At 47.2% G+C, this 25,390-nt stretch overlaps 1 protein-coding gene across 1 annotated transcript; it reads left to right on the forward strand.

Annotated features, from left to right (window-relative positions):
* The first annotated feature begins 6,984 nt into the window (after positions 1 to 6,984).
* Positions 6,985 to 24,884, forward strand: LOC111156262 (phospholipase A2 group X). The gene is made up of 4 exons (XM_022517032.1): positions 6,985 to 7,063; positions 10,556 to 10,706; positions 12,316 to 12,422; positions 24,681 to 24,884. Exons 1-4 carry the CDS (start codon positions 6,985 to 6,987, stop codon positions 24,821 to 24,823), a joined length of 480 nt encoding a protein of 159 aa, XP_022372740.1. The 3' UTR covers positions 24,824 to 24,884.
* The last annotated feature ends 506 nt before the right edge of the window (positions 24,885 to 25,390 follow it).

Consider the following 25,390-nt stretch of genomic DNA (forward strand, 5'->3'; position numbering starts at 1 on the left):
GGCTGGGATTTTGATTAGGATTGCATTGACTCTATAGATCAAATTGGGAAAAGCTGACATCTTGGTAATATTGAGTCTTCCTATTCATGACCACGGAATATCTCTCCATTTCTTAAATTCATTCATTAGTTTTGTAGTATTCTTCATACAGATCCTGTACATATTTTGTAAGATTTACACCCAAATATTTCATTTCCGTAGTGCTAATGTAAGTGGCACTGTTTTTTTTTTAATATTTTATTTATTTGACAGACAGAGATCACAAGTAGGCAGAGAGGCAGGCAGAGGTGGGGGGGAAGCAGGCTCCCCGCTGAGCCGAGAGCCCGATGCGGGGCTCAATCCCAGGACCCTGAGATATGACCTGAGCTGAAGGCAGAGGCTTAACCCACTGAGCCACCCAGGCGCCCAAGTGGCATTGTGTTTTTAATTTCAAATTCCACTTGTTCATCACTGAAAAGCGATTCATACAGAAAAGCGATTGAATTTTATATATTAACCTTGTATCCTGCAACTAATCGTTAGTGATTAGTTCCAGGATTTTCTACACAATTATGTCATCTCTGGGCAAGGAGAGTTTTATTTCCTCCTTCCCCATCAGTATGCCTTTTATTTCTTTTTCTTGTCTTACTGCATTTGTGCCTTAGTCTGTTCAGGCTGCTGTAGCCAATCATCAAAGAATGAGTGGCTTATAAATAATAAAACTTTATTTCTCATAGTTTTGTAGACTGGGGAGTTCGAGCTCAAGGTGCAGACAGATGTTGTATCTGGTGAGGTCCCGTTCCTGTCTCATAGATGGCTGCTTTCTTGCTGTGTCCTTTCATGGGGGAAGGGGGTGAGGGAGCTCTTCGGGGTCTCTCATAAGGGCGGTAATTGCATTTATGAGGGCTCCCCTCTTATGACCTAATCACATCCTAAGGGCTCCCACCTCCAAACGCCATCACACTGGCAGTTACATTTCTTCTTCTTCTTCTTTTTTAAGATTTTATTTATTTATTCGACAGACAGAGATCACAAGTAGGCAGAGAGGCAGGCAGAGAGAGAGGGGGAAGCAGGCTCCCTGCTGAGCAGAGAGCCTGATTTGGGGCTTGATCCCAAGACCCTGGGATCATGACCTGAGCTGAAGACAGAGGCTTAACCCACTGAGTCACCCAGGTGCCCCTCCTTTGTTCTTGATCTTAGCAGGGAAACTCCTAGTTTCACACCATTAAGCATGATGTTAATTTTAGACTTCTAGTAAATTTTCTTAATCAAGATGAGGCAGTCTTTCCCTTATTCCTACTTTCCTGTATTCACTTTGTTTTAATATTTACCGGGGGGCGCCTGGGTGGCTCAGTGGGTTAAAGCCTCTACCTTCGGCTCAGGTCATATCTCAGGGTCCTGGGATCACACCCCGCATTGGGCTCCATGCTCAGCGGGGAGCCAGCTTCCTCCTCTCTCTCTCTGCCTGCCTCTCTGCCTACTCATCATCTCTGTCTGTCAAATAAATAAATAAAATCTTTAAAAAAATTTACATACCATGACCATTACCAATGAGCTTGCTGAACACAGTCTAGGATTTTTGGGGGGGTAGGTATTTTTGTCTTTAGGATGTACGGTCAAAATACTGTGTTTTAAAGTCTCTTGAAATAATTCCTCTCCTTGTGGTTATCTACCAACTATTTATATAGATACATTTGTTTCTGTTTGCTTTTAATTTTTTTAGGAATATTGTCCTTTTTGATTTAGTTTTAGTTCTAAATGATGGACAACTTTTATCTTTTAAAGATTTATTTATTTTAGAAAGGGGCTGCAGAGAGAGAGAATCTCAAGCAGACTTCCTGCTGAGTGCTGAACCCGACTTGGGGCCCATCCCATGACCCTGAGATCATGATCTGAGCTGATATTAAGATTGGGGCTTTTAGGGCACCTGGGTGGCTCAGTGGGGTAAGCCTCTGCCTTCTGCTCAGGTCATGATTTCAGGGTCCTGAAATCGAGCCCCCAGTTGGGCTGTCTGCTCCGCGGGGAGCCTGCTTCCCCCTCTCTCTCTGCCTGCCTCTCTGCCTACTTGTGATCTCTGTCTGTCAAATAAATACATAAAATCTTTTTTAAAAAAATTTAAAAATTAAAAAAAATAAATAAAAAAGAATACTGTTCCGGGGGTACCTGGATGGCTCAATCGTTGGGTGTCTGCCTTCGGCTCAGGTCATGATCCTGGGGTCCTGGAATCGAACCCTGCATCAGGCTCTCTGCTCAGCGGGAAGCCTGCTTCTCCCTCTCCCAGTCCTCCTGCTTGTATTTTTTCTCTCGCTGTGTCTCTGTCAAATAAATAAATAAAATCTTAAAAAAAAAAAAAGAATACTGTTCTTGATTAAATTTTATTAAGATTGCGAGGCTATATCGTTCCCCTCTTGATAGACATTTGTGTTGTTTCTATCACTTTGCTCTTATAAAAGTGTTGCTATCAATAGCCCTGAGCATAAGCCATTTCATATTTTTGCGGTAGATTCGTAGAACTGGATCGCTGAGTCAAAAGGTAAGTGCATATGTCTCTGTATTCATTAAACAACAACTTCATTCTTCTTCCTCCCTCAGCCTCTGGTAACCACAGGAATACAGGGCTTTTTAAAAACCACAAAACAGAAACCCAAAACTGATGAATATCTTTTATTTTTATGCCTGTGTCTTTGTGTTTTTAGAATAATACCAAGACAGTATTTCGGGAGATAAGCTTTACTGAATTGAAGTGGATGGTTTTGTTCTAAATTTTTTCCCCTTTGGAATCACAAAAGTTTAGCTTCTCATAGAAATTTGGAAAATAAAGAGATAAACATAAGACTCAAGCCATTCTACCATCCGAAAATAATCAGATTAAAAACACAAGAAGTAACAAGTGCTGGTGAGGATGTGGAGAAAAAGGAACCCTTTTGGGATCCTTGGTAGGAATGCAAACTGGTGCAGCCGCTGTAGGAGACAGATTATAGGGAGTTTCCTCAAAAAAATTAAAAAATAGAACTGTCCTATGATCCAGTAATCACACTACTGGGTATTTACCCTATATGAAACACTAATCTGAAAAGATATTTACATCCCTATGTTTATTGCAGCATGATTTACAATAGCCAAGATAGGGAAGCAACCCAAGTGTCTACCTGTAGATGAATAAAGAAGATGTGGTACCTATACGGGCGTCTGGGTGGCTCAGTGGGTTAAGCCTCTGCCTTCAGCTCAGGTCATGATCTCAGGGTCCTGGGATCGAGCCCCGAATCGGGGCTTCCCCCTCTCTCTCTGCCTGCCTCTCTGCCTACTAGTGATCTCTCTCTCTGTCAAATAAATAAATAAAATCTTAAAAATAAAAAAGACGTGGTACATATATACAATGGAATATTACTCAGCTGTAGAAAAGAAGGAAATCTTGCCATTTGCAACAACATGGATGAAGCTGGAGGATATGATGCTAAGTGAAATCATCAGAAAAGGACACATACCATATGACTTCACAGCTATAGGAAATTTAAGAAACACACACACACACAATAAAAAACAAATAAACAGAAAACCGACTCTTAACTATAGAGAACACACTGATGGTTATGAGAGGGAATATGGAGGGGGGCGGGAAATGAGTGAAATAGGTGATGGGGATTAAAAGTACACTTATCCTGCAGGGCACCTGGGTGGCTCAGTGGGTTAAAGCCTCTGCTTTCGGCTCAGGTCATGGTCTCAGGATCCTGAGATTGAGTCCCACATCAGGCTCTCTGCGTGGCGGGGAGCCTGCTTCCTCCTCTCTCTCTGCCTGACTCTCTGACTATTTGTGATCTCTCTCTGTCAAATAAATAAATAAATAAAATCTTTAAAAAAAAAAACCAATAGCTCTTATAAAAACTCTAAAAAAAAAAGAGTACATTTATCCTGATGAGCACTGAATAATGTAGAGAATTACTGAATCACTATATTGTATATCTGAAACTAATATAACACTGTATGTTAATTACACTGGAATTAAAATTAAAAAGATAACCAGTATTACATTTTGATACTTTTCATTCATCGCTCCTATCTCTTTTTCCTTCTCCCTCCAGATAGCCCCAAGTATGTGTGCGTATCTGGTATGTGTGTAAAGACATGTTTATACATGGCTCTGGCTCTGGCTCAGTTTTACATTCTAATTATAAAGGTAGGATTATACTGTAGCTTTCTGCTTATAACAGTATTTTTAAATGACCATTAAATATTTTTTTTTAATTCATTTGAGAAAGAGAGAGAGAATGAGAGAGAGCGCACAAGCAGCAGGGAGGGTCAGAGGGGGAAGCAGGGAGCCCCATGCAGGACTCCATCCCAGGACTCCATGATCATGACCTTAGCCGAAGGCAGTTGCTTAACCAACTGAGCCACCCAGGCGCCCCCATTATATATTCTTTAAGAACATTCTCTATTAGAATGAATGCATATTCTGTCATATGAAAATCTCATCATTTTAATTAAAAAAAAATTTTTTTAAACTGAGCTTTAAGCCCAATGTGGGGCTTGAATTCACAATCCTGAGATCAAGAGTAGCATGTTCTATGGATAGAGTCAGACAGGCACCCCAAACCACCATTTTACTGTTGAAAACTTAGGTTGTTTCTAGGGTTTTGTTCTTTGTTAGTGACCCACATTGTGTATAAACCCTGTCTAAGCATTTTACTGTCTTAGAGCTATTCCATAGGAGTAGCTAGATCAGAGGATGAGCTGGATCTGAGGATTCACTGTTCTCTTTTTGGGGGGACCCATGAGCTGGAGAAAGCCCCCAAATTCAGATGCTTCTCTCTATGTGTAGAGCCACTTTATCTTCTAGTTATCGAAGATACCCACTTCCGTCACACAGAAGAAGAGCTCATTTTTCTTACCAAACATTTGTAGCGAGCCTTTGTCAGTAGACCAGGATGAAACCCAAGGATATGGTTAGATTGAGCCCAGCACTTGGGCACAGTTCATTGGTAGGCATAGCCTCCCCTTCGGAAATGAACCAATTTCTGACTCCATTCCTTTCTGTTACATCCCCTCATCTCTCATCACATTCCAACGAGGCACCTTTGCACATGATTTATAATTTGGGTTTTTTTTTTTTAAATTTGGTTGTTTTTAATATCTTAATTGAGTAGAGTATGACATTAGTAATGTCTCCCTCTCTCTCTCTTTTAATTTTTGAGAGGGAGATAGAGCATGAGTTGGGGGGGAGGGAGGGACAGAGGGAGAGAGAGAAAGAGAATCTTAAGCAGGCTCCACGCCCAGCACAGAGCCAGACTAAGAGCTCAATCTCAGGACTTGAGATCATGACCTGAGGTGACAGCAAGAGTCAGAGGTTTACCCGACTGAGCCACCCAGGTGCCCTGACATTAGTATCTTGGATGATGTTCCCAATGCCTCAGTCGTCTGCCATATTGGGAGCAAATTATTCTGCGTAAATGATCCTTGCAGATGATGGAGGAGAACTAATGCTAGAGTTTGGGTATAGCAGTTCTGATCTTGAGAACAGACTTTCCTGACTTGTTAATTATAATGGACCTTTCATGACAAGTTTCATGACAACCAAACAGAGGGTTTTGCTTTGTGCGTATCGACTGGGAAAGTCCGTGAAAGCAAAAGCATTTCTCCTAGATTGACGTGGGTTATTTTATTCCCCCATCGTTCATGGGAGACCCTTAGAAGAAATGTCTATTTCTACCCTATGTTGGGGAGAGTTGGAAACCCACGCTCTGAGAGTGGGCAAGCCTTGATTAAACACCTGTTCTGTGGGACAGTGATCTCAGTGTGGGGCACCTGGATGGCCCCATGCTTCAGGTTTTCATAGAAGGAGGCACATGAAGATTGACCACCATGCCAGAAGGCATTGGAATCTGGCTTCTCCTAATTCTGGGTTCTTAGATTCTCTGATCCTCCGTTTCTTCCTGTGACATGGGGACATCGGGGGGTCTGAGGTTGTAATAAGATCACATGTCTGCTGCCCTTAGCACACTATGGCTGGTAAGCCATGATATCACCTTTGTTACTATTATCTCTGCCAGCGCTTTCCTGTGGAGGTGGGAAGGGTTGGGGGGGTTCCACTCTCAGAAGTAGTTACAACTCAAAATTAACAGAAGTTGCTGACAAGCTGTCAGGGCTTGCATCAGGGACCAAGGAGCATAAACATCTCTTTGCAATGCTGAGCTCCAGCTCTGCTGTACCTCCCGGGGTCACTTTGACCCTTACAGCCTTACTGCCCTTGAGCAGACAAGCAGATGCAGATGCGATGCCCGCCCGAGGCGGAAGGGCGATGGGCTGTGGGCTTTGCTTCCACACCTCTGCAACCTCGCCCCTCCCCAACCCCCACCACTCCAGTTCTGTCTTGGGGCAATCTTTGACCGCCTCAGTTTCCCTAATAGGGTGGTGTGGGGGCTGGGGGTGCTGCAGAGGGTTGATTTCGAGGGGTAGCAGGAGCGCCAAGTTTCCTGCGTTTAACATGTTTAAGAGGCGCCTGCCTGGCTCAGTCAGTAGAGTGACCGTGGGGTTGGAGGTTCCAGCCCCATATTGGGTGTAGAGATTACTTAATAAAATAAAATCTTAAAAAAAAACTAAACTAAACTAAACTAAGCTAAACTAAACTGTTCAAGACCAGTTCAGTTCCTCCCCCTCCCCCAAGTGTCGAGCTCCTTTCGAACGTCCAGGTGAGCCCCGGGAGGGGGCTGCAGGTGACACCGTCCACGGGGCACCTTTGTGGCACGTTTCCTCCTTGACCGACCCGCGTCCTCCCTCGGCCATTCTCCCCAGTTCCCAGTCCGACTCATCTGGAGTCGGATTCTCCCTCCGCTCCCGCGCGCCTATTGCGCATTCGGGGCCCCCCAGGCGGCGGAGGTCCGGGAGCGCTCGCGCCGCCTGCCTGCGGGGCCCCGGGGCTGGGTGAGGCCGGGGGCGGGGCCGGGCGGGGCAGCGGGGAGGGGGGTTGCGGGGCTCCGAGAGGACACCCGCCGCGGCACCTGCAGCCGTCGGATGGGCCCGCTGCCTCTGAGCCCGCCCGCAATGCTGCCGCTGCTGCTGCTCCTGCTGCTGCTGGGACCCGGACACGCCGGTGAGTGACGGAGGATTGCGGCCCGGGAGGAACCGGGAGCCCCGCCTTCCGGTCCCTCTGCAGCCCCTCCAACTCCTCAGCCTCCTCCCCTCCCCTCCCGGGGGCCCCAGGAGCTCCTAGCGCTCCTTTCCCGGCCCACGGATGCATTCCTTACCAGGTTTCCAGGAAGCCTGTCCCCCAGCCCTGTCCCCTCGCCCCCCCCCCCCGGGGCAACCTCCAGTCAGTGGGCCTGGGGTCCATGAACTGATAGTTCACTCCACCTGTCGCTGAGGTCTAAGGTAGGGCTATCAGGGGTTCACCTGGGAGGGACAGGTGAAGGACTGAAAGTGGCTTTCTCACCTGCCCTTGGCCATCACCCTTGCAGAGGTCTGCTCAGCACCTGACAGTTTCTGGGGTGTACAGACACACCCACTCACAGGAAAATATAGGGATGCACCATGAGCAGGGAGACAGGCAGGCACAGAACACCTTCACCCTCACCTGGGCAGGCAGGTTTAGGTTCATGGACAGGCTCACACAGGGACACAGCAAAGGTATCTTGGCGGGAACACACACACACACAGCTCAGGCATACAGGACAGCCCGACATGGAGACACACACACACACACACTCAGGCCCACGGGATGCCTGGACAGCCTTGGCACTCCCAAGCAGAGGCTGTCGCGGGCAGACAGAGCAAACAGACCCCAGAATGACCTGCCTCACCTAAGTTGGCACGGAGGGAGTGTTTTCCTTGGTTCCAAACTCAGCGCTGGACGGCTGCCCCGTGCCTTGGTTCTCTCTGGAGGGCCATGCCCAGGACCCTGAGATGGCCAGAGTGTGGTCAGGTCGCGGTGGGGGACAGCTTGGGGCATGGAGTTAGGACTGGGGCCATTTAAGGTGTGCTTAGATGGGGAGTGATCCATGGGGCTTGATGGGTCCGGAGGTCAAGGGACCTTTTCTGGAAGCCCACTCTGTGGAGCTGTCCACAGCAGAGATCTGCCCTCAAAGATCTCCCAGTCGAGAAGGTCTCCCAGGGGTGCCTGGGTCCGTTAGGCACCTGCTTTCGGCTCAGGGCATGATCCAACGGTCTTGGGATTGAGCCCCACGTCGGGCTGTCTGCTCAGTGGGGAGGCTGCTTCTCCCTCTTCCTCTGCCTGCCGCTCCCTCTGCTTGTGCGCTCTCTCTGTCAAATAAATACATAAAATCTTTAAAAGAAATAAATAGCAGACAGCTGCACCGTGTGGTAAGGACCCCTATAGTCCCCTGGGGGCAAGGCCGATTATAGAATGAGGTGACAGGTGAGCCTGGTGAACATGGGGTGAGGGTATGTTCCTTGCAGGGCGTCTGTGATGGGAAATTCGGCTGGAGGAGAAGTTAATGATGAGCAGGGTCTGCGTGGGGGTGCTGAGAGAGGATCTGGGAAGGTGGGAGGGGCCCGCTCATGCAGGGCATCTGGGCTGAGGCCCCTGAGCTTTATCTGGACGGTGGTGGGAGCCACGGTGCTAGGTGCTGGGTGCTGGGGGTGGGGGATGGTTTCGGGCAGATGTGTGGGCAGCTGGGAGCAGCACCTGGCCAGGAGGGAGGGCAAGGACTGGTCACCCAGAGAGGAAGGAGAAACTTTTAACTGGTCGCTAGGTTGTCTCTCTATTTAACTCACCTCTATTCTCCCACCCCCACAAATATGGTACTTTTTCCACCGAGAAAAAAACGGCAATAGGTTTAATTTTGGCCTGGACTCTTCTAAAAAGTCAGGGTGATCAAAACGTGTTTTAAAAAATTTTTTTGGAAAGATTTTATTTATTTGACAGTGAGAGAGAGAGCACACAAGCAGGGAGAGTGACAGGCAGAAGGAGAAGGAGAAACAGTCTCCCCATTGAGCAGAGAACCCAACAACATGGGGCTCGATCCCAGGACCCCGGGATCATGACCCAAGTCAAAGGCAGATGCTTAATCAACTGAGCCACCCATGCGGCCCTGAAAACTTGTTTTAGATGAAAAGAGGTGAGACACAATGTACAGACCTGGCTTGGCTCCTCTGGCCCCAAGCGGTGGAGAGCGGACACCCAGGAATCCAGCAGGCTGCCGTGTGAATTTCTGCTCTGGGTCACGCCAGCCCTGTGCTTCTCTAAGCCTCAGTCTCCCCATCTGTAAATGGGATAACAGCTGCCCACAAGACAAGGAGGCTATGCTGTTGACAACAAGAGACACCCGTCCATTTTGGAGCTTGTTATGGGGTGAGGTTCAAGTGATCGCACTCTTTACTGCTGCTCTGTTTTTTTGTTTTTTTTAGATTTATTGATTTATTTATTTATTTATTTCACAGACAGAGATCACAAGTAGGCAGAGAAGCAGGCAAAGAGAGAGAGGAGGAAGCAGGCTCCCCGCTGAGCAGAGAACCCGATGTGGGGCTCGATCCTGGGACCCTGGGATCATGACCTGAGCCGAAGGCAGAGGCTTAACCCACTGAGCCACCCAGGTGCCCCTCTGTTTGGTTTTACTGACCAATGCCAGAGAGCAGACTCATTCATTGCCTTCACCAGAAGGAGGAGTTGCTTTGGGATCATCGGATGTCCCGGTCACAGTGGGTTTAGAGGTCCCTGACCCCAAGCAGTGGCCCCATTGGTGCCTCTCAGCTCAGTCACCCTGGCAGGCCTCCTTCCCTTGCCACTATTGGGTGAAGAGGAAGGTGCACTGGTCTGGAGGTCAGAGCCCGGGTGAGAACCCCCCAGTCAGATCAGGTACTTGTTGGCTGTGTGACTGGGGGGGTCGTCCTCAGTCTCCTCTTCCTCACCTGTGAAACATTGTGGGGAGGGTCCAGTCCCTCCTGTTGTGCACTGCTGTGTGTCAGAGCTGCCCGGGAAACCAGACAGGTGCCTGGGCTCAAGCCACAGGGCCTCTCTATGTGGAAGGAAGCCATGCCTGGGCAGTGAAAATAAAGGAAGAAACAAAAGACCTGCCCCAAAGTCTGGAGGGGCATGTTGGGGGGGCAGGGGAGACATATAGACAGGAAAGACCCTGCAGGGGAGCCTTCCTTGGTGGCAGGCACCCTGTTTAGCTCATCTCTGATGCCCAGTGCCCAGCACAGGCAACTGGACAGACATCTGATGTGGAACTAGCTGTCTGACTTCATCCGGAGTAGACAAGGGCAGGAGACTGGAAATCAGGACATTCCAGGAAGAGGGACCAGCATGTGCAAAGGCCCAGTGGTGTGATTGTTCGGATGCTGTGGCTCTGTGACTTGTTTTCTCTTTCAGGGCTGCCTTGAAGACATTAATAATAGTTAGAGCTTGTCATGTGCCAGGGGCTTTACATGCATGATAGCATTTCATTCTCCCTATTTTATAAATGAGGAAACCAAGGCCCAGAGAGGTTGAGTAAGTTGTCCGAGGTCACACAGAGAGGAAGTAGGAGATCTGCGATTCAAACCCAAACGGTCATCCAAACCCTTCTCAGACTATAGCCCTTCCCCAAGCCCTGCCCTGCATCCTCTGACCTTTGTTTCCCTCTAGCTTCCCAGAGGTCACACGTGCACCGGCGTGGGCTTCTAGAACTGGCAGGGACCATGAACTGTGTTGGCAGCCGCAGCCCCCTGTCCTACATAAGCTATGGATGCTATTGTGGTCTGGGAGGCCATGGCCAGCCCCGCGACGCCATCGACTGGTGAGTGCATGCTTGGACCCGGGCTTAGGAGGTCCCCCACCGCCTGGGGTAGTTAAGGCTTATTTAAGGGAATACCCACAACTGAGGTTTCTGTTTGGACTAGCATGATTCCAGCACATGGTACAACCTTGCAGACAGAGGGCCCTCTGGGTGATGTGACCAATGAGGACAAACCCCGGGGGGCGGGGGCAGCTGCCCCCCCAGCCTGGCCCTGGGATGAATTACTTGGGCTGTAAAAATAACATAGAGTTGGTCAGACTTATTATGCACCATGAACTGTTTTGAGAAGCCCTCTCAGTCCTCACAACAATCTCATATCAGAGATGAGGGCACTGAGGCAGGAAAGATTAAATAATTTGTCTGGGGCCTCAGAGACAGTGAGGGGTGGGGGCTGGCATCCGAACCCTGGCAGCCTAGCTGGATTTATGCCCCCAATCGCTGTACCCTGAGTGAAATGCCCATTCTGTGCAAGGATGTGGGTGTAGATCTTTCCGTGAGTTCCTTTTCTTTATCCTCAGAGGCTGGCAGGAGGGCTGTCCCTGGAGGCTCAGGGAGGCATGGCCACTCACCCATTTCCATACAGCTAGTAGGAGGTGGCAGAGGGCACAATGTAAGGGTCTCTCTTCCCTGGCTTGGAGGATTTGACTGTCCCAGACAGGTCTTTGCTTAGTCTTGTGTTTCCAAGGCTCCCGGGCATGGCTGTCTGCTGTCTGCTTCCTACACATTCTCCCAGATGTAGCTCAGCCATTGCCCTCTCTGGGAGTCCCCATCCCATGTTCCAGCACTTCTCACCACGGATGTGGTGTCTGGTGGCTGGTCTGCCTCCATCAACAGACTGGAGGCTCCTTGAGAGCAGAGCAGCATCTGGCTGACCTCTCCCTGCTGGGTCCCACTGAGGGCTCTGGACACAGTGGGACTAGTGGCTGGATGGAGACAGCGCCAGTGAATGAATGAATGATGGGCAGGTTTGGGGAGATTTGTGGATGTTTCTCAGAATTGCTCAACAGCAAATTATCATTATTATTATTATGGCTGATGTCCTGTTATGTGGCAGACCCTGGGCTGGACACTGGGGACACTGTGGAGAGTGGGACAGAAATGGTCCTGTCCGCACAGAGTTCTAGCCAGTATGGAGGACAGAGGTTCATCCGTCTTCTCCCTAAAATGAGAGTCTCGTTGTAAACCTGCCCTGGAGGGAAGGAACCCAGTTTTAGGAGAGGGTGTAATCAGGAGACCGTCATAGACTGGGGAGGTTGGGAGCTGGGTGACATCTTGGGATCGGGGCTGACACCTGGAGAGAGGAAGGATGGGCAGGGAGCCATCCCAGGCAGAGGGCAGGTCCCATGCAAGGTCAAAGTCAGGAGGCAGGTGGGGCTCTGCTCATTCCTGGCACCAGGAGGAGGCAGGTGTGCTGGAGCTCAGAGACACAGAATGAGGCCGGCAGGGGCCAGGGGACCCCACCCACTGGGGTCAGCAAAATTACTTCCCTGGGAGGTGGGGATTCTTGGGGACCCAGCTTGGACCAGAAGATGCTGGCTCCCTGTGTGTCCTCATTTACCCATGGTCCGTTCCTCCACCCACCTGATGAGTGGATGTCTGCCATCCACAGGTGCTGTCACCAGCACGACTGCTGCTACACAAAGGCAGAGCAGGCTGGCTGCAGACCCAAGACTGAGCGCTACTTCTGGCAGTGTGTCAATCAGAGCATCGTGTGCGGTGAGTCCCCAGCAGGGCCCGCACCTCCCTCCCCCAGCGGCCCCGGGCATCATTCTGGCTGCAGGAACTCACCACTGCTCCCAGCCCTGCAGGGACCCCCCCGCAGGGGGTTATCTACTCTAAGTGATCTTTAACACAGAGCACTTAGAGAAATAGACAAAGAAATCAGGACAAAAGCCAACAAGGAAAGGACACCAGGTATAACCGACCTCGATGTCCATCAGCTGGGGGTGTGCATAGATAAGCCTGTGATGTGTTCTTACCGAAGACTCTGCAGCCCAGAGAAAGGGATAAGGTAGAACCTCGGGCCGACACGAGAAAGTGTTGAGCGGAAAAGCAAACCACAGGGTGACGTATCCAGCAAAGCACAATTTCTGTTAAAAAAAAAAAAAAGCAGCAGCTTGCAACATAGTAGTATGCTTACTTCCCATGGAGACCTGCAGATACTTGAAAAGCTCAGAAAAAGGTATGTAGCGACACGTGGCGTGCTGCAGGGGGCTGTGGTCATCCCCAGACACGGGATCGGACTGAGGCAGGGGTGCTGGAAGTCAAGTTCACGTTCCTGTAATGTGTCTCTTCCTTTACAAAGAGAATATCTTCATGAATTACTTTTGAGTCAAAGCTTAGAAAGAAAAGGAGTGCATGGCCTGAGCTGTGTAAGGGTGATGTTCCCGATCTCTGCCAATTACTCCGACAGGCATCAGAACGAATGAAAATGAAAAGGTGGACAGATGGACGGGTGGGTGGGCAGACGGAGGGGAGGACAGGTGAAGCAGAGCATCAGTGGTAGACACGGCAAGGAAGGGGTACACATGTTCTCCGTGGTTCGTTCGGCTTTTCTCTGTGTTTGGAATTTTCTGCAACAGAATGTTAGGAACCAAAAGAAAATGAAAGGAAAGAGCTTGGTGAGAAGGGCCTGTGTCTGTGTCCTCCCACCACCAACCCCCCCCCCCGCCCCCATGCCCCAGCGTGTGATCCTCTCAAGATGGAGGCCAGTTCCGCCGTGGAGTGGTTTGATGATGGCCCTGCACCATGGTTCTGAGGCTCCAGTCCCAAATGTCCTGAGCTAGGAGGACCAGAGGCCATGGGCTGGGGCTGGGGACCCACCTAGTGAGTGCCAGAGGGGATGTAGAACTTGGACTGAGGTTGTAATATGAGTGTTCATTTCACTGGCCTTTCTTCCCTAAGGCTGAGCCAGTGGAACAAGCCCGTGTTCTAGAGACATCCTACCACTTACCATTCGGGGACCCCAGGAAAACCCCTTCCTCTCTCTGGAATGTCGTGCCCTCATCTCTCAAAATATGGCACGTTGGTGTCCCCTGGGCCATGTTTGTCCTGCAGATGTCTTGCTTCACCTGCATAGTGTTTAGAAAAGTAGTTTGGACCAGTATTTAAAAAATCAAAATAGGTCACATGAAAAAAATCTGAATTTCTGAATGACCAGTTTTCTTTAAAAAAAAATTGGGAGCTCCAATAGCATCAGACCCGGTAGCAACCATTGGCTGGAGTGTAGAGGGGATGCCAGTTATAGGCAGGGCCTCTCTCTCCCATCTGCCCTAGTCCCCACCATGCCCTATTGCCTCACATTGAGGCCAAGTGACAATTAACCATATTTCACTTTCTTTGTGCTCTTCATTTGGTTATGGAAAATAAATATTTCTTTTTTTTTTTTTAAGATTTTATTTATTTATTTGAGAGAAGAAAGTGAGAGCAAAAGCAGAGGTCAGGGAGAGGGCCAGAGGGAGAGGAAGGAGCAGACTCCCTCACTGAGCAGGGAGCCAGATGTTGGACTCAGTCCCCAGACCCCAGCATTATGAGCCGAGCTGAAGGCAGACGCTTAACCACTGAGCCAGCCAGGTGCCCCTCTCTTTTAATCCTTCTAACTGTGGAGGGGAAAGTCTCAGTTCAGTGCTAGTTTAGCTTTAACATCCCTGGAACACCTGCTGGTTTTATTTTATTTTATTTTTTTTTAACAGACAGCAGGCTTAGATCCAAGAGCATTTCCGTTCATCAACTGAATTCTGCCATAAAAAAAAAATTCTTCCTGTTTATCTTTCTATACCTACTCATTTATCTACGTATCTGTCTTTACCAGCAAGCAGCATGTATTTAATGAGGAAAATTGTATCAAAATCCATCCTAACTTCATTGTACAGTTTACATGGCCAGCCACTCTGGAAGTTAAAAGAAAAATAAAACAGCAATTAAAAATGTTAAGTGTTGCAGTGCCTGGGTGTCTCAGTTGGCTAAGTGACTGCCTTTAGCTCAGGTCATGATCCCAGGGTCCTCGGATCAAGTCTCACATGGGGCTCCCTGCTCAGCGGGGAGCCTGTTTTTCCCTCTCCCTCTGCCCCTTCTCCCATTCATGTGCTCTCTCTCGCTCGCTCTCTCTCAAATAAATAAGGTCTTAAAAGAAACTGTCAAGTGTCCCTCAGGGTGATCTTACTGATTTTTTTTAACCTTACTGTTTCGTTTTGTTTTTTTAAATGAAGTACTAAAAAAAAGGACTGATGCATGTATTTTTAGGGTTACCTTCTGATGGGGGCGCCTGGGTGGCTCAGTCATTAAGCATCTGCCCTCCAGCTCAGGTCCTGAGATCAAGCCCCGCATCGGGCTCTCTGCTCGGTGGGAAGCCTGCTTTCCTTCGCCTAGTCCTCCTGCTTGTGTTCTCTCTCTCTCTCGCTGTGTCTTTTTCTGTCAAATAAATACATAAAATCTTAAAAAAAAACAAAAAAGATTACCTTCTGATGGATGGTATTTTCCGCGTATAGGTTCCTTTCAAATGAGTAAAAAAGCTGAATCCATTTTAAAAGTAGGAAACAGGGTGCTTGGTTGGCTCAGTTGGTTGAACACCCAACTCTTTGATTTTGGCTCAGGTTGTGGTCTCAGGTTTGTGGAATCGAGCCCTTTGTCTGGCTCCGCATGCTGGTTGTGGAGTGAATCCCTGTGAATCCCTGCTTGGGATTCTCTTGCTCCCTCTCCCTCCCTCTCTCTGCCCCTCCTCCACTCATAGGTGTGCACTTGCTCTCTCTCTTAAAAAAAAAAAAAAAGGAAAGGAAGTAATGAGGCACTTGGCTAGCTCAGTTGGTGAAGCCTGTGACTCTTGATCTGGGGTCGTGGGTTTGAGCCCCACGTTGGGTGTGAAGATTACTTAAAAATAAAAGTATTAGGGCACCTGATTGGCTCAGTTGGTTAAGCGACTGCCCTCGGCTCAGGTCATGATCCTGGAGTCTCGGGATCGAGTCCCGCATCAGGCTCCCAGATCCAAGGGGAGTCTGCTTCTCCCTCTGACCTTCTCCCCTCTCATGCTCTCACTCTCTCTCAAATAAATAAATAAATAAATAAATCTTTAAAAAAAAATCTTAGAAAACAAGTTAAGTATAGGAAGTAATAGTACAGGTACTAGGTAGGTAAGGCTGCTGACCTAGAAGCTGGTCCCGTAACTTTTTCTTTCTTTCTTATTTTTAATAGAGATAAACATAATGCAACATTAAACATTTACAGTATAAACTTCAGTGATATTTAATACATTCATAATGTCATCCACCACCTCTGTCTAGCTCCAAAAGATTTTCTTCCAACCCTACCCTCTCCCTCAAAAGAACCCCACTAAGCAGTCAGTCCTCATTCCCCCTTCCATCAGCACCTGGCAACCAAATTTGTTTTCCATCTCTATGGATCTACCAATTCTAATTTTATATACACATATATGTATATTGAATTCTGTTATTATATATAATATATATCTCAACTGAATTCTATGATTATATATAATAAATATATAACAGAATATTATATATTCTGTTATTATATGTAATATAATATATAACTATATACAACTATAATATATAATATATAACTATATATAATATATTATGTATATAATATATAACTATATATTATATATATATTACATATAATAACAGAATATATTATATATAACATTATGTATATAATTCACATAAATGAAATATATATAATATATCCTATAAATGAATTCATACAATCTGTGGCCTTCAGTGTCTGGCTTCTTTCACTTAGCATCCTATTTTCAAAGGTCATCCATGTGGTATCACACAGCTGAATGTCATTCCTTTTTTTTTTTTTTCTTAAGATTTTATTTATTTATTTGATGGACAGAGATCACAAGTAGGCAGACAGGCAGGTGCCGGGGTGGGGGAGAAGCAGGCTCCCCGCTGAGCAGAGAGCCCGATGCGGGGCTCGATCCCAGGACCCGGAGATCATGACCTGAGCCAAAGGCAGAGGCTTTAACCCCCTGAGCCACCCAGGCATCTCAATGTCAATCCTTTTTATTCCCTTTGTAGGGATAGACCACACTGTTTATACTGGGTTTTTTGCACCTGCTGAGGGCCGGGAACAGTGCTACTCTGAACATTTGTGAGAGAGTATTTGTTTGAGCACTGTTTCCATTTCTTTGGGGGATATCACTATGAGTCATCTGGTAATTCTTTTTTTATTTTCTGAGGAACCATCAGACTTTTTTACCGAAGCTGCACATCTTCATGTTCTCATAAGCCTTGTATGAGGGATCCAGTTTCTCCACAGTTTTGTCAACACTTGTTTGTCAACACCTGTTTGTTTTGTTTCCTTGTTTTTAGTGGGGGTGTTGAGTGTATCTCATCCTGGTTTGAGTTTGATGACTAATGATGACTAATGATGTTCAGCATCTTTTCATGTGCTTGTTTTCTTTGGAGAAATGCCTGTTCAAGTCTTCTCATTTTTATTTTTTTATTTGTTCATATGTTTTTAACATTTTTATTTTTAAGTGATCTCTACGCCTGACATGGGGCTTGAACTCATAGCCCCGAGGTTGAGAGTCCCACGCTCTATCGACTGAGCCCACCAGGTTGCACATTTTTAATTGGGTTGTCTTTCTGTTATTGAGTTATAAGAGTTCTTTATATATTTTGGATCCTAGACCCTTATCAGATTTGTAATTTACAAATGTTTTCTCCCATTTTGTAGGTTGTCTTTGCATTGTATTGATAACATCTTGGACGCACATATCTGTTTTGTCTTTTGTTGATTGTGTTTTTGGTGTCCTAAGAATCCACTGTCAGATCCTATGTCATGAAAACTTACTCCTTTTTTTCTTCTAACAGTTTATAATTTGAACTCTTACTTTTTTTTTAAAGATTTTATTTATTTGACAGAGAGAGAGAGAGAGAGAGAGAGAGAGAACAAGCAGAGAGAACAAAAGAGGGAGAAGCAGTCTCCCTACTGAGCAGGGAGCCCAGTGCAGAGCTCGATCCCAGGACCCAGGGATCATGACCTGAGCTGAGGGCAGATGCTTATCCAACTGAGCCACCCAGGTGCCCCTGAACTCTTACATTTAGGTCATTGATCCACTTTGAGTTAGTGTTTGTATATAGTGTGAGGTAGGGATCCAACTTAATTCTTTTGCATTTGTATATCCAGTTGTTCTAGCACCATTTGAGACTCATTTTGCCCCACTGAATAATCTTGGTAGCCTTGTTGAGAGTCACATGGCCCTAGATGGATGACTTCCCTGTGCCTCAGTTTCCTTACCTGGAAGATGGGTGTTGCAAAGATGAAAAAAGGGGGGTTATAACATGATAAACAGATTGGACTGAGTTATTGCTCTTTCCTTCCCTTCTCCTCCAGCTGCCAACCTGATCTGAACCTCTCTCTGACCTCCACTACCTCCATTAGAGAGAACGGAGGATCTGGCATAAATTTCCATTAAACCCGCTACTCCTGATGTGCAGGGAAGGAAGCCAATATAAGTGTTACTGGAAGGATGGTCTTAGAGATTTGTGGACTCTTAGCTGTATCTCCTTTGCATGAAGTAGCAGTTGGTATAAGAGCAAAGCTGAATTAATATGGAGACATAATATCAATGTTTAGGACTGAAAGTATCCCAGACATTGACTTGTCCAGCCCTCTTATTTCAAGCCTGGGGAACTGAAAGCAGCTCAGGGAAAGAAGGGACTCCCTTAATGCGGTTGTCATGTGCCCTCTTCGGGGCACACCCCCCTGTCCACAGACTGTCCCCAGACTGCCTAGCCCCAGGGTGGGCAGAGAGGAGGTGAAATGGGGCTTGACTGGGAAATCGGTTAAAGTTCTCTCCCTTCTCCCTTCAACCCGCATGTTCCCCTTGCCGCTAAGCACGTGAAAGCGATGTCTGTAAACTGTTTTTTGGTGTGTCTGCTGGTGGAGCTCATGCCTGTTTACAGAACCGCCCGCCCTGAACCGAATGAAAAGAACCAAAATATCTCTTCTGCATTTGTTTTTGGCTAAAAATATTCTCTTCTTCTGTTTGGAGATACTCCGAACATAGCCGTTTACCTAATTACAGGTGTCGCCCCATTTTCCACTTATGGACCTGACTTAAATATATTAAAAAAATTTTAAAGCCTACGGTAATATTTACTGGCAGACTTTTATTTTAAGCTTAATCCTTGGGGGCTGTTTTTTCCTTTTAAGCTTTTATTTTTCTTGAATAACACGAGGCAGTTGTGTTCCTGAGGCTATGGAGTGGGGGGAGACCACGTCTTGCTTTTGAAAGAAACTTTCTGGGGCACCTGGAGGGCTCAGTCAGTTAAGAATAAGGCTCTTGATTTCAGCTCAGGTCATAATCTCAGGGTCGTGGATTGAGCTCGGATCGGGCTCCGTGCTGAGCGAGGTGCCTGCCTGAGATTCTCTCTCTCCCTTTGCTCCCCACTCCCCACTCCTTCACTCTCTGTCTCTCCCAAACAAACAAACAAACAGACACTCTTTTGTGCAGGGAGAAGGGTTGGAGTGCAAGGCAGGTACAGGTGTTAGAGCAGCTGATCTGGGGCTGGAATCCTGGCTCACCCACTGCTTAGTGCTGTGATCTTGGACAAGTTACTGAATCCTTCTGAGCTCTGCTTTCCTCACCCGTAAAATGAGAGTAATGAAATTTAGATGCCGAGTTTGTATGAGGATCGGAAATGGTGTACGGCTTCCCTGTCGTTCTCCCAGCACGTATTATTGAGAATCTATTCTGTGCCCGGCCCCATGCTAGGGTTTTGGCAAGATGGAGAGCAAGGTTCTATTTCTAAAGGGAGGAGGGTGGGATATAGTGTCTGTGCTCTTTGCTGCTGTAAGTATTGCGTTGGAAAAAACCAGATGAAGCATCATATCTTCACCTATGTGAGGTGAAGGTCACCTTCATCATACCTTCACCTACAATGGGGTAAATCTTGAGAACATGAGGCTAAGAGAAAGAAGCTCTGGCTTCTGGCAAAAGGTCACATAGTGTGACTCCATTTTTGTGAAATGTCCAGAACGGGCAAATCTATAGAGATGGAAAGCAGTTTAGTGGTTGCCCAGAGAGATCAGTGGGACTCAGGTGAGGGGAAATGGGGAGTGACTTCTTAATGGGTATGAAGTTTCTTTGGGAGTGATAGAAATATTTTGGATATATTAGATAGGAGTGATGGTTGCACAATATTGTGAAGGTACTAAATGCTGCTGACTTGTGCATGTTAAAATGGTAAATTTTGTTTTGGGTATTTTGCCTCAATAAAAAAATGCAGAGGAGCAGAGTCAGGGATACTCTTTTATATAGAATGGCCTGGGGCCAGAGAAACAGTGATAAGATGCCATTGAAACAGAGACCCGGGGAATGTGAGAGGAGCCAAGCAAAGAAGTGGTAGGAATAGCCAGTGCAAAGGCCCTGAGGTAGGAATGAATGTCTGGGTGGTCCAAGAAGCTCAAGGAGGATGGTGAGGCTGGGACAGAGTCATTTAGATGAGAGTGGAGGGTGATGATGTCAGTGCAATAGGGTCTGGACTGTACACAACGTTGAAAGCATTCTGCTCAGATGGGGAGCCAGGGTTTTGAACGGAGGAAGGACATGATCTGATTTGCATTTTAGCTGAACTCCTCTGACTGTGGTATGGAGCATATCCTGGAAGAAGCAAGGTTGGAAGCCAGGCACTGGTTATGAGGCTGTGGTAGCAGTCTTGGGGAAGACATACGGAAGGATGGGTGAGAGGAGAGGAGATGGCATGGGCATTTGTCCCAGCAAGCCTATCCTTAGACAGCCAGCTCTGTGGGAACAAGACCACCCTGGAGCTTCAGGGTGAGCTCCTTCCTCGGGTGTCCATGGGGTCATGCTGCTCTAGGGGTGCCCTGTGTCTCTTGTGAGGCAGCCCAGGGGAGATCTACAGGCAGAGGGCTTGCTGCTAGATGGTCTGGTTCTGTTACTGATTTTTATGCATTATTTTTTTTTAATCTGTCGCCCTTCTATCTACCCATCATCATCTATCTGTCCATTCATCCGCCTGCTTGTTCTCATTCAGACCCAACATGTGTTTGTTGTGAAAAACTCAAACGCTAAGGAAATACTGTAAGGCAGAGGGGGCGCCTGTGTGGCTCAGTCGGTTGAACGTCCTACCCTTGGTTTTGGCTCAAGTCATGGCTCAGGGTTGCGAGATCGAGCCCCACGGCAGGGTCCGCGCTCAGCAGGGAGTCTGCTCAAGGAAACTCTCTCTTCCTCTCCTTCTGCCGCTCCCCCCCCAACTTGCTCACTCTCTCTAAAATAAATCAATCTTAAAAAAAAAAAGAAAAAAAGAAATACTCTAATGTAGACAGTGATACTGCACCCACCGGAGTTAACTAGTTTCTGTTAAGGCGGCATCACTTCTACCAGATTTGTATGTCTGTGTAAACACACACACACACACACACACACATGCGCATATGGACATATAATATCAGATCATACTACCTATATTTTATTTTTTTCACTTAACATTGTGTCTTAGACATCGTGGAACATAGGGGTCAACCTTATTCTTTTCAAGCAGGATAATAAGGGGCGCCAGGCTGACTTGGTCAGTAGAGTCTGCGACTCTTAATCTCAGGGTTGTGAGTTCGAGCCCGACGTTAGGTGTAGAGATCACTTAAAAATAAAATCTTTAAAAAAAAATAAAATAAGGCAAGCTAATAAGCTATGGCAAAATTTTGTAATCTTGACACTGTTGACATTTTGACTCCGGTAGCAGGACCCCCCGCATAGTGTGATGACCAAAATGTCTCTAGACATTGCCAAATGCCCACGGTTGAGAACAACTGGTCTGGGACATGAAGGCACTTTATTTTGACCACTTGCCCATCGACTGCTGCCCGTGTTTGCAGAGCCCGTGTTGGCTCATAAATCCTTGGGCACCTGCGTGAGGTTCTGTAGCATCAAGCCCTAGAAGCACTGGGTCTGATGGTGAGTTTGAGCCATTCCTAGTATTTGTATGCAGAAAGGGCTTGGGGGCTGGCTCAGGGACTTTGCTTTTTTTTTTTTTTTTTTTTTTTTTTTTAAGTTTTTTTTTTTTTTGTGAGGGAGAAAGAGAGAACACAAGCCGGGGGGCTGCCAGCAGAGGGAGAAGCAGACTCCCTGCTGAGCAAGGGGCCTGATGCAGGACTCGATCCGAAGACCCTGGGATCATGACCTGAGCTGAAGGCGGACGTTCAACAGACTGAGCACCCAGGCACCCCTTGGGGACTTTTCTTGAAGGAGAATTTACATGGCAAGGGCACTGAAAAAAAAATGTGTATCGTGTTTATTTATAGATGCTTGGGAAGGAGTAAAGGGGGAACCTGGCGACTATGAGGGGGCAGCAAGGCCACTATGGCCCCCATAGGTCACCTTTTTGGCACTGAGACTAGGTGGTACAGACATTTTAAATCTAACAGATATATTAAATTACACCTTGAAATAGCGATCCTTCAAATTTTGAGATTGCTTTCTCTGTGAGGAAAGTATCATAGGGCTCGAAGTAGGAACCTCTGAGATTATAAAATGTAAGTTTTACAGGAAACAAAACTTCCATTGATACTATACAGACAACTCCTTGACTAACCTCCTGGTGTTTTTCCCGTCTTTTTCAAGCGCATCATTAAAAAAACATAAGGCATCGCTTCTCGGCCTTTTGGCTAGGATCGGGTGTAAAAATAATATATGGCAGTATGTTTTGTACTCATTTTTTCGCTGAAGCGTACGCTGTTTCTCACGTCATTAAAACCCTATTAAAGAACCCTGTGTAACAAACAGGAATCGTTATGTGTGGGTGCGTCCCCTGAGTCCGTGCTCCATTCTCTTCCTGCAGATAGGTCACAAGGTGTGATTGGGTGAGATGGACTTGGATTTCTCCTCTGGAAGCTTGGGGTGCCTGTGGCGCAGCCCTGAGGGCTGGACGAGATGGGGACCATGGAGCCTTTGCTCAGTTCCCGGTTCTGCAGAAATGCACAAAACACACACTGGCACCCGTCGTCCTGACTTCTTGTTATTGATGTAACGAATTATAACCGAGGCATCTTTAGAGCGTTTAGACACAGGTTTTTGGATCTGGGGGTGTTTGCGCCTTGGTCCTCCCTTCCAGTAGTTTTCCAGCGTGTGGAAAGCTTCATGATGAATTTACATGATGAGGATGTTCTCTTTCAAGGTCCTCTGTTAATTTTTCCAGTTAGGGGCGAGGAGGAAGCTTTGGTTGTGGGATGGTCTGACAGCTGGAGAGGTTAAACCTCTCTTGCACTTGTTAATCTCCGTTTTTAACCAAGACACCCCGATTTGGGGCTTACAGCCTTTAGGTAGGCAAGAGCATCTAACCAGCCTTTAGTGTTACAAATTCACTCCCAACGGTTTTTGTTGTGTTTTCGCTTGGTTTGTTTTTCCACCACTTTCTTCTATTTATGGTATAAGATTTTTTTTGGTTTTCTATTTATGGCAAGGATAGAATAAGATTTTTTTTGGTTTTCTATTTATGGCAAGGATAGAATTTATTTTTAATTTTTTTTAAGAATTTAATGTAATTTAATACCATGTAATATAATTAAATTCTAATTTATTTAAATAATTGACTTACTGTTTAAAAATGAGGGGATTTAAAGGAAGGATCCTGAAGCTGCCACAGACCTGAGTTTGGGAAGCACTCATGCTTTACCTTGTGAGGGTCTCCAAGGAACAGTCTTTTTAAAAATTTTATTTATTTATTTATTTTTAAAGGATTTTATTTATTTATTTGATAAACAGAGATCACAAGTAGGCAGAGAGGCAGGCAGAGAGAGAGGAAGGGAAGCAGGCTCCCCGCTGAGCAGAGAGCCCAATGTGGGGCTTGATCCCAGGACCCTGAGATCCTAACCTGAGCAGAGGGTTGATGCTTAACCCAGTGAGCCACCGAGGGGCCCCTACAAGGAACAGGAGAGGATCCTTCAAGAGCAGCTGGCCGTGGAAGGAGGTCATCTCCAGCTTACCGAGTGTCCACGGCATGGTGTCCACTGTATGCCCTGCATTTTAACCTCTGGGTGTCTTTTCGTTCTCCCAGCAACCCTTAGAAGCAGGGACTATTAGTGTCCCTGTGTCCCCCTGAGCAAACACCTAGAAGGGTTGAAGTTATGTGTTTAAAGCACAGAGCTGCTACATCCATGACCGAGCTGGTCAACTCCAAAGCTGGGGCTTCACTGTGCCTCTGGAAGGAATTTGGAAGGATTTGGTAGTGGGTGAGGTTTTAATATTTACATGTATGTGAATCATTAAAAGCCCACACTAAAAGGCACTGGGTAGCATGGTTAGGCAGGATTTCCAAAGCTGTTGCAGGCATTATACCTTCTTGATCAGTAAGCTAGGCCTTGAAGATCAGGAAATCTAACCACTACCAAGGCGCAAGGAGACTGATCTTGGAGTGGCAGCCTCTGGGTCTCTGGGAGGCAGGCTCAGGCTGGAAGGGAAAGATGGAAGACACTCTTGAAGGAGCTTGGGGGAGAGACGTGGAGAAGGAAGGCAGAAAGATGCAGGTGGAGCCAACCTTGACGGAGTGCTTGTCCCTTGCCAAGCCCCTGCTGGGCGCCCTACATGGGCTTCTTCTGTAATCCCGTCTCCAGCGAGGACTGGGCTTGGAAGTCACGATCACCCGGCTAGGAAGTAGCAGAGCGGGCACTACAGGCACCTACTGCTCCTCCGCACGGATCCTCAGGGGACGTAGTGTAATACTGATGCGGAAGAGAAGCTGGAAGTTGCACGGACTCTGGATCTTCCCATCTGAAAATACTTCCCTGGCAACTTCGGGTTCCTTTTCCATAAACGGGGGCCAACATCGCCCCCTCCCCAAGTTGCCAGGACGGAGATCACATGAACTGCTAAGCTGCACGTAGATGCAACTTACGACCCTTCCTGCCTCCCACTTCTTGGCTTCCCTAGTGTTTATTGTCAGGTGTCTGCGAGGCCCTGCTCTAACTCAGTTTCCCCACTTCTTCCAGGACCCACGGAGAACAAATGCCAGGAGCTCTTGTGCAAGTGTGACAAGGAGATTGCTTACTGCCTAGCCCAGACTCACTACAACTTAAAGTACTTATTCTACCCCCGACTCTTATGTGAGAAGGACTCGCCCCAGTGTGACTGACTAGCCTAACTTGGAATGTTCTTTCACATAAGGAAATAAAAACTTTTTCCAGTCATCAACAGCAGCTGCATTCAGTTCTTTGCAGGAGGGAACGGAGGCCAAGTGTGAAAGCTGCAAACCGTGTTTGCTTTCTCTCCCGGAACTTGGGGCTGAAGGCTGTGTGGCTTCCAGTTTAAGGTCAAAAGTCCCGTGCTTATTTCATAAAACCACAACTATGCCTATGGCTGTATTGGGTTTGGTACCATTTTTGAGGTTCGTCCTTTATGAAAAGGGCTGAGCTTTGTGCTCTAATCTGCTCCTGACAGCAGGTGGGCCACGTGAACCAACACCCACCATGTGCCTGGCCTTGTCTTGTGTTCCTGGATGTGGCAGTAAACAAGACGCCCATTTGTGGGGGCACCTGGGGGGCTCAGTCAGTTATGCGTCTGCCGTCTGCTCAGATCATGATCTCAGGGTCCTGGGATCGAGCCCCAGGTTGGGTTCCCTGCTCTGGGAGGAGCCTACTTCTCCCTTTCCCTCTGCTCCTTCCCCCTGCTCGTGCTTTCTCTGTCTCTCTCTCAAATAAAT

The sequence above is a fragment of the Enhydra lutris genome, unplaced genomic scaffold, assembly GCF_002288905.1.
Source record: "Enhydra lutris kenyoni isolate GAN:26980312 unplaced genomic scaffold, ASM228890v2 scaffoldscaffold45, whole genome shotgun sequence".
NCBI lineage: Eukaryota > Metazoa > Chordata > Mammalia > Carnivora > Mustelidae > Enhydra > Enhydra lutris.

Bases quoted from the DNA above. Each gene is read 5' to 3' on its own strand.
- LOC111156262 (XM_022517032.1), top strand. From the start codon at position 6,985: ATGGGCCCGCTGCCTCTGAGCCCGCCCGCAATGCTGCCGCTGCTGCTG. The intron at 7,064-10,555 runs GTGAGTGACGGA...GTTTCCCTCTAG, and splicing joins GCTGGGACCCGGACACGCCG to CTTCCCAGAGGTCACACGTG. The intron at 10,707-12,315 runs GTGAGTGCATGC...TGCCATCCACAG, and splicing joins CCCCGCGACGCCATCGACTG to GTGCTGTCACCAGCACGACT.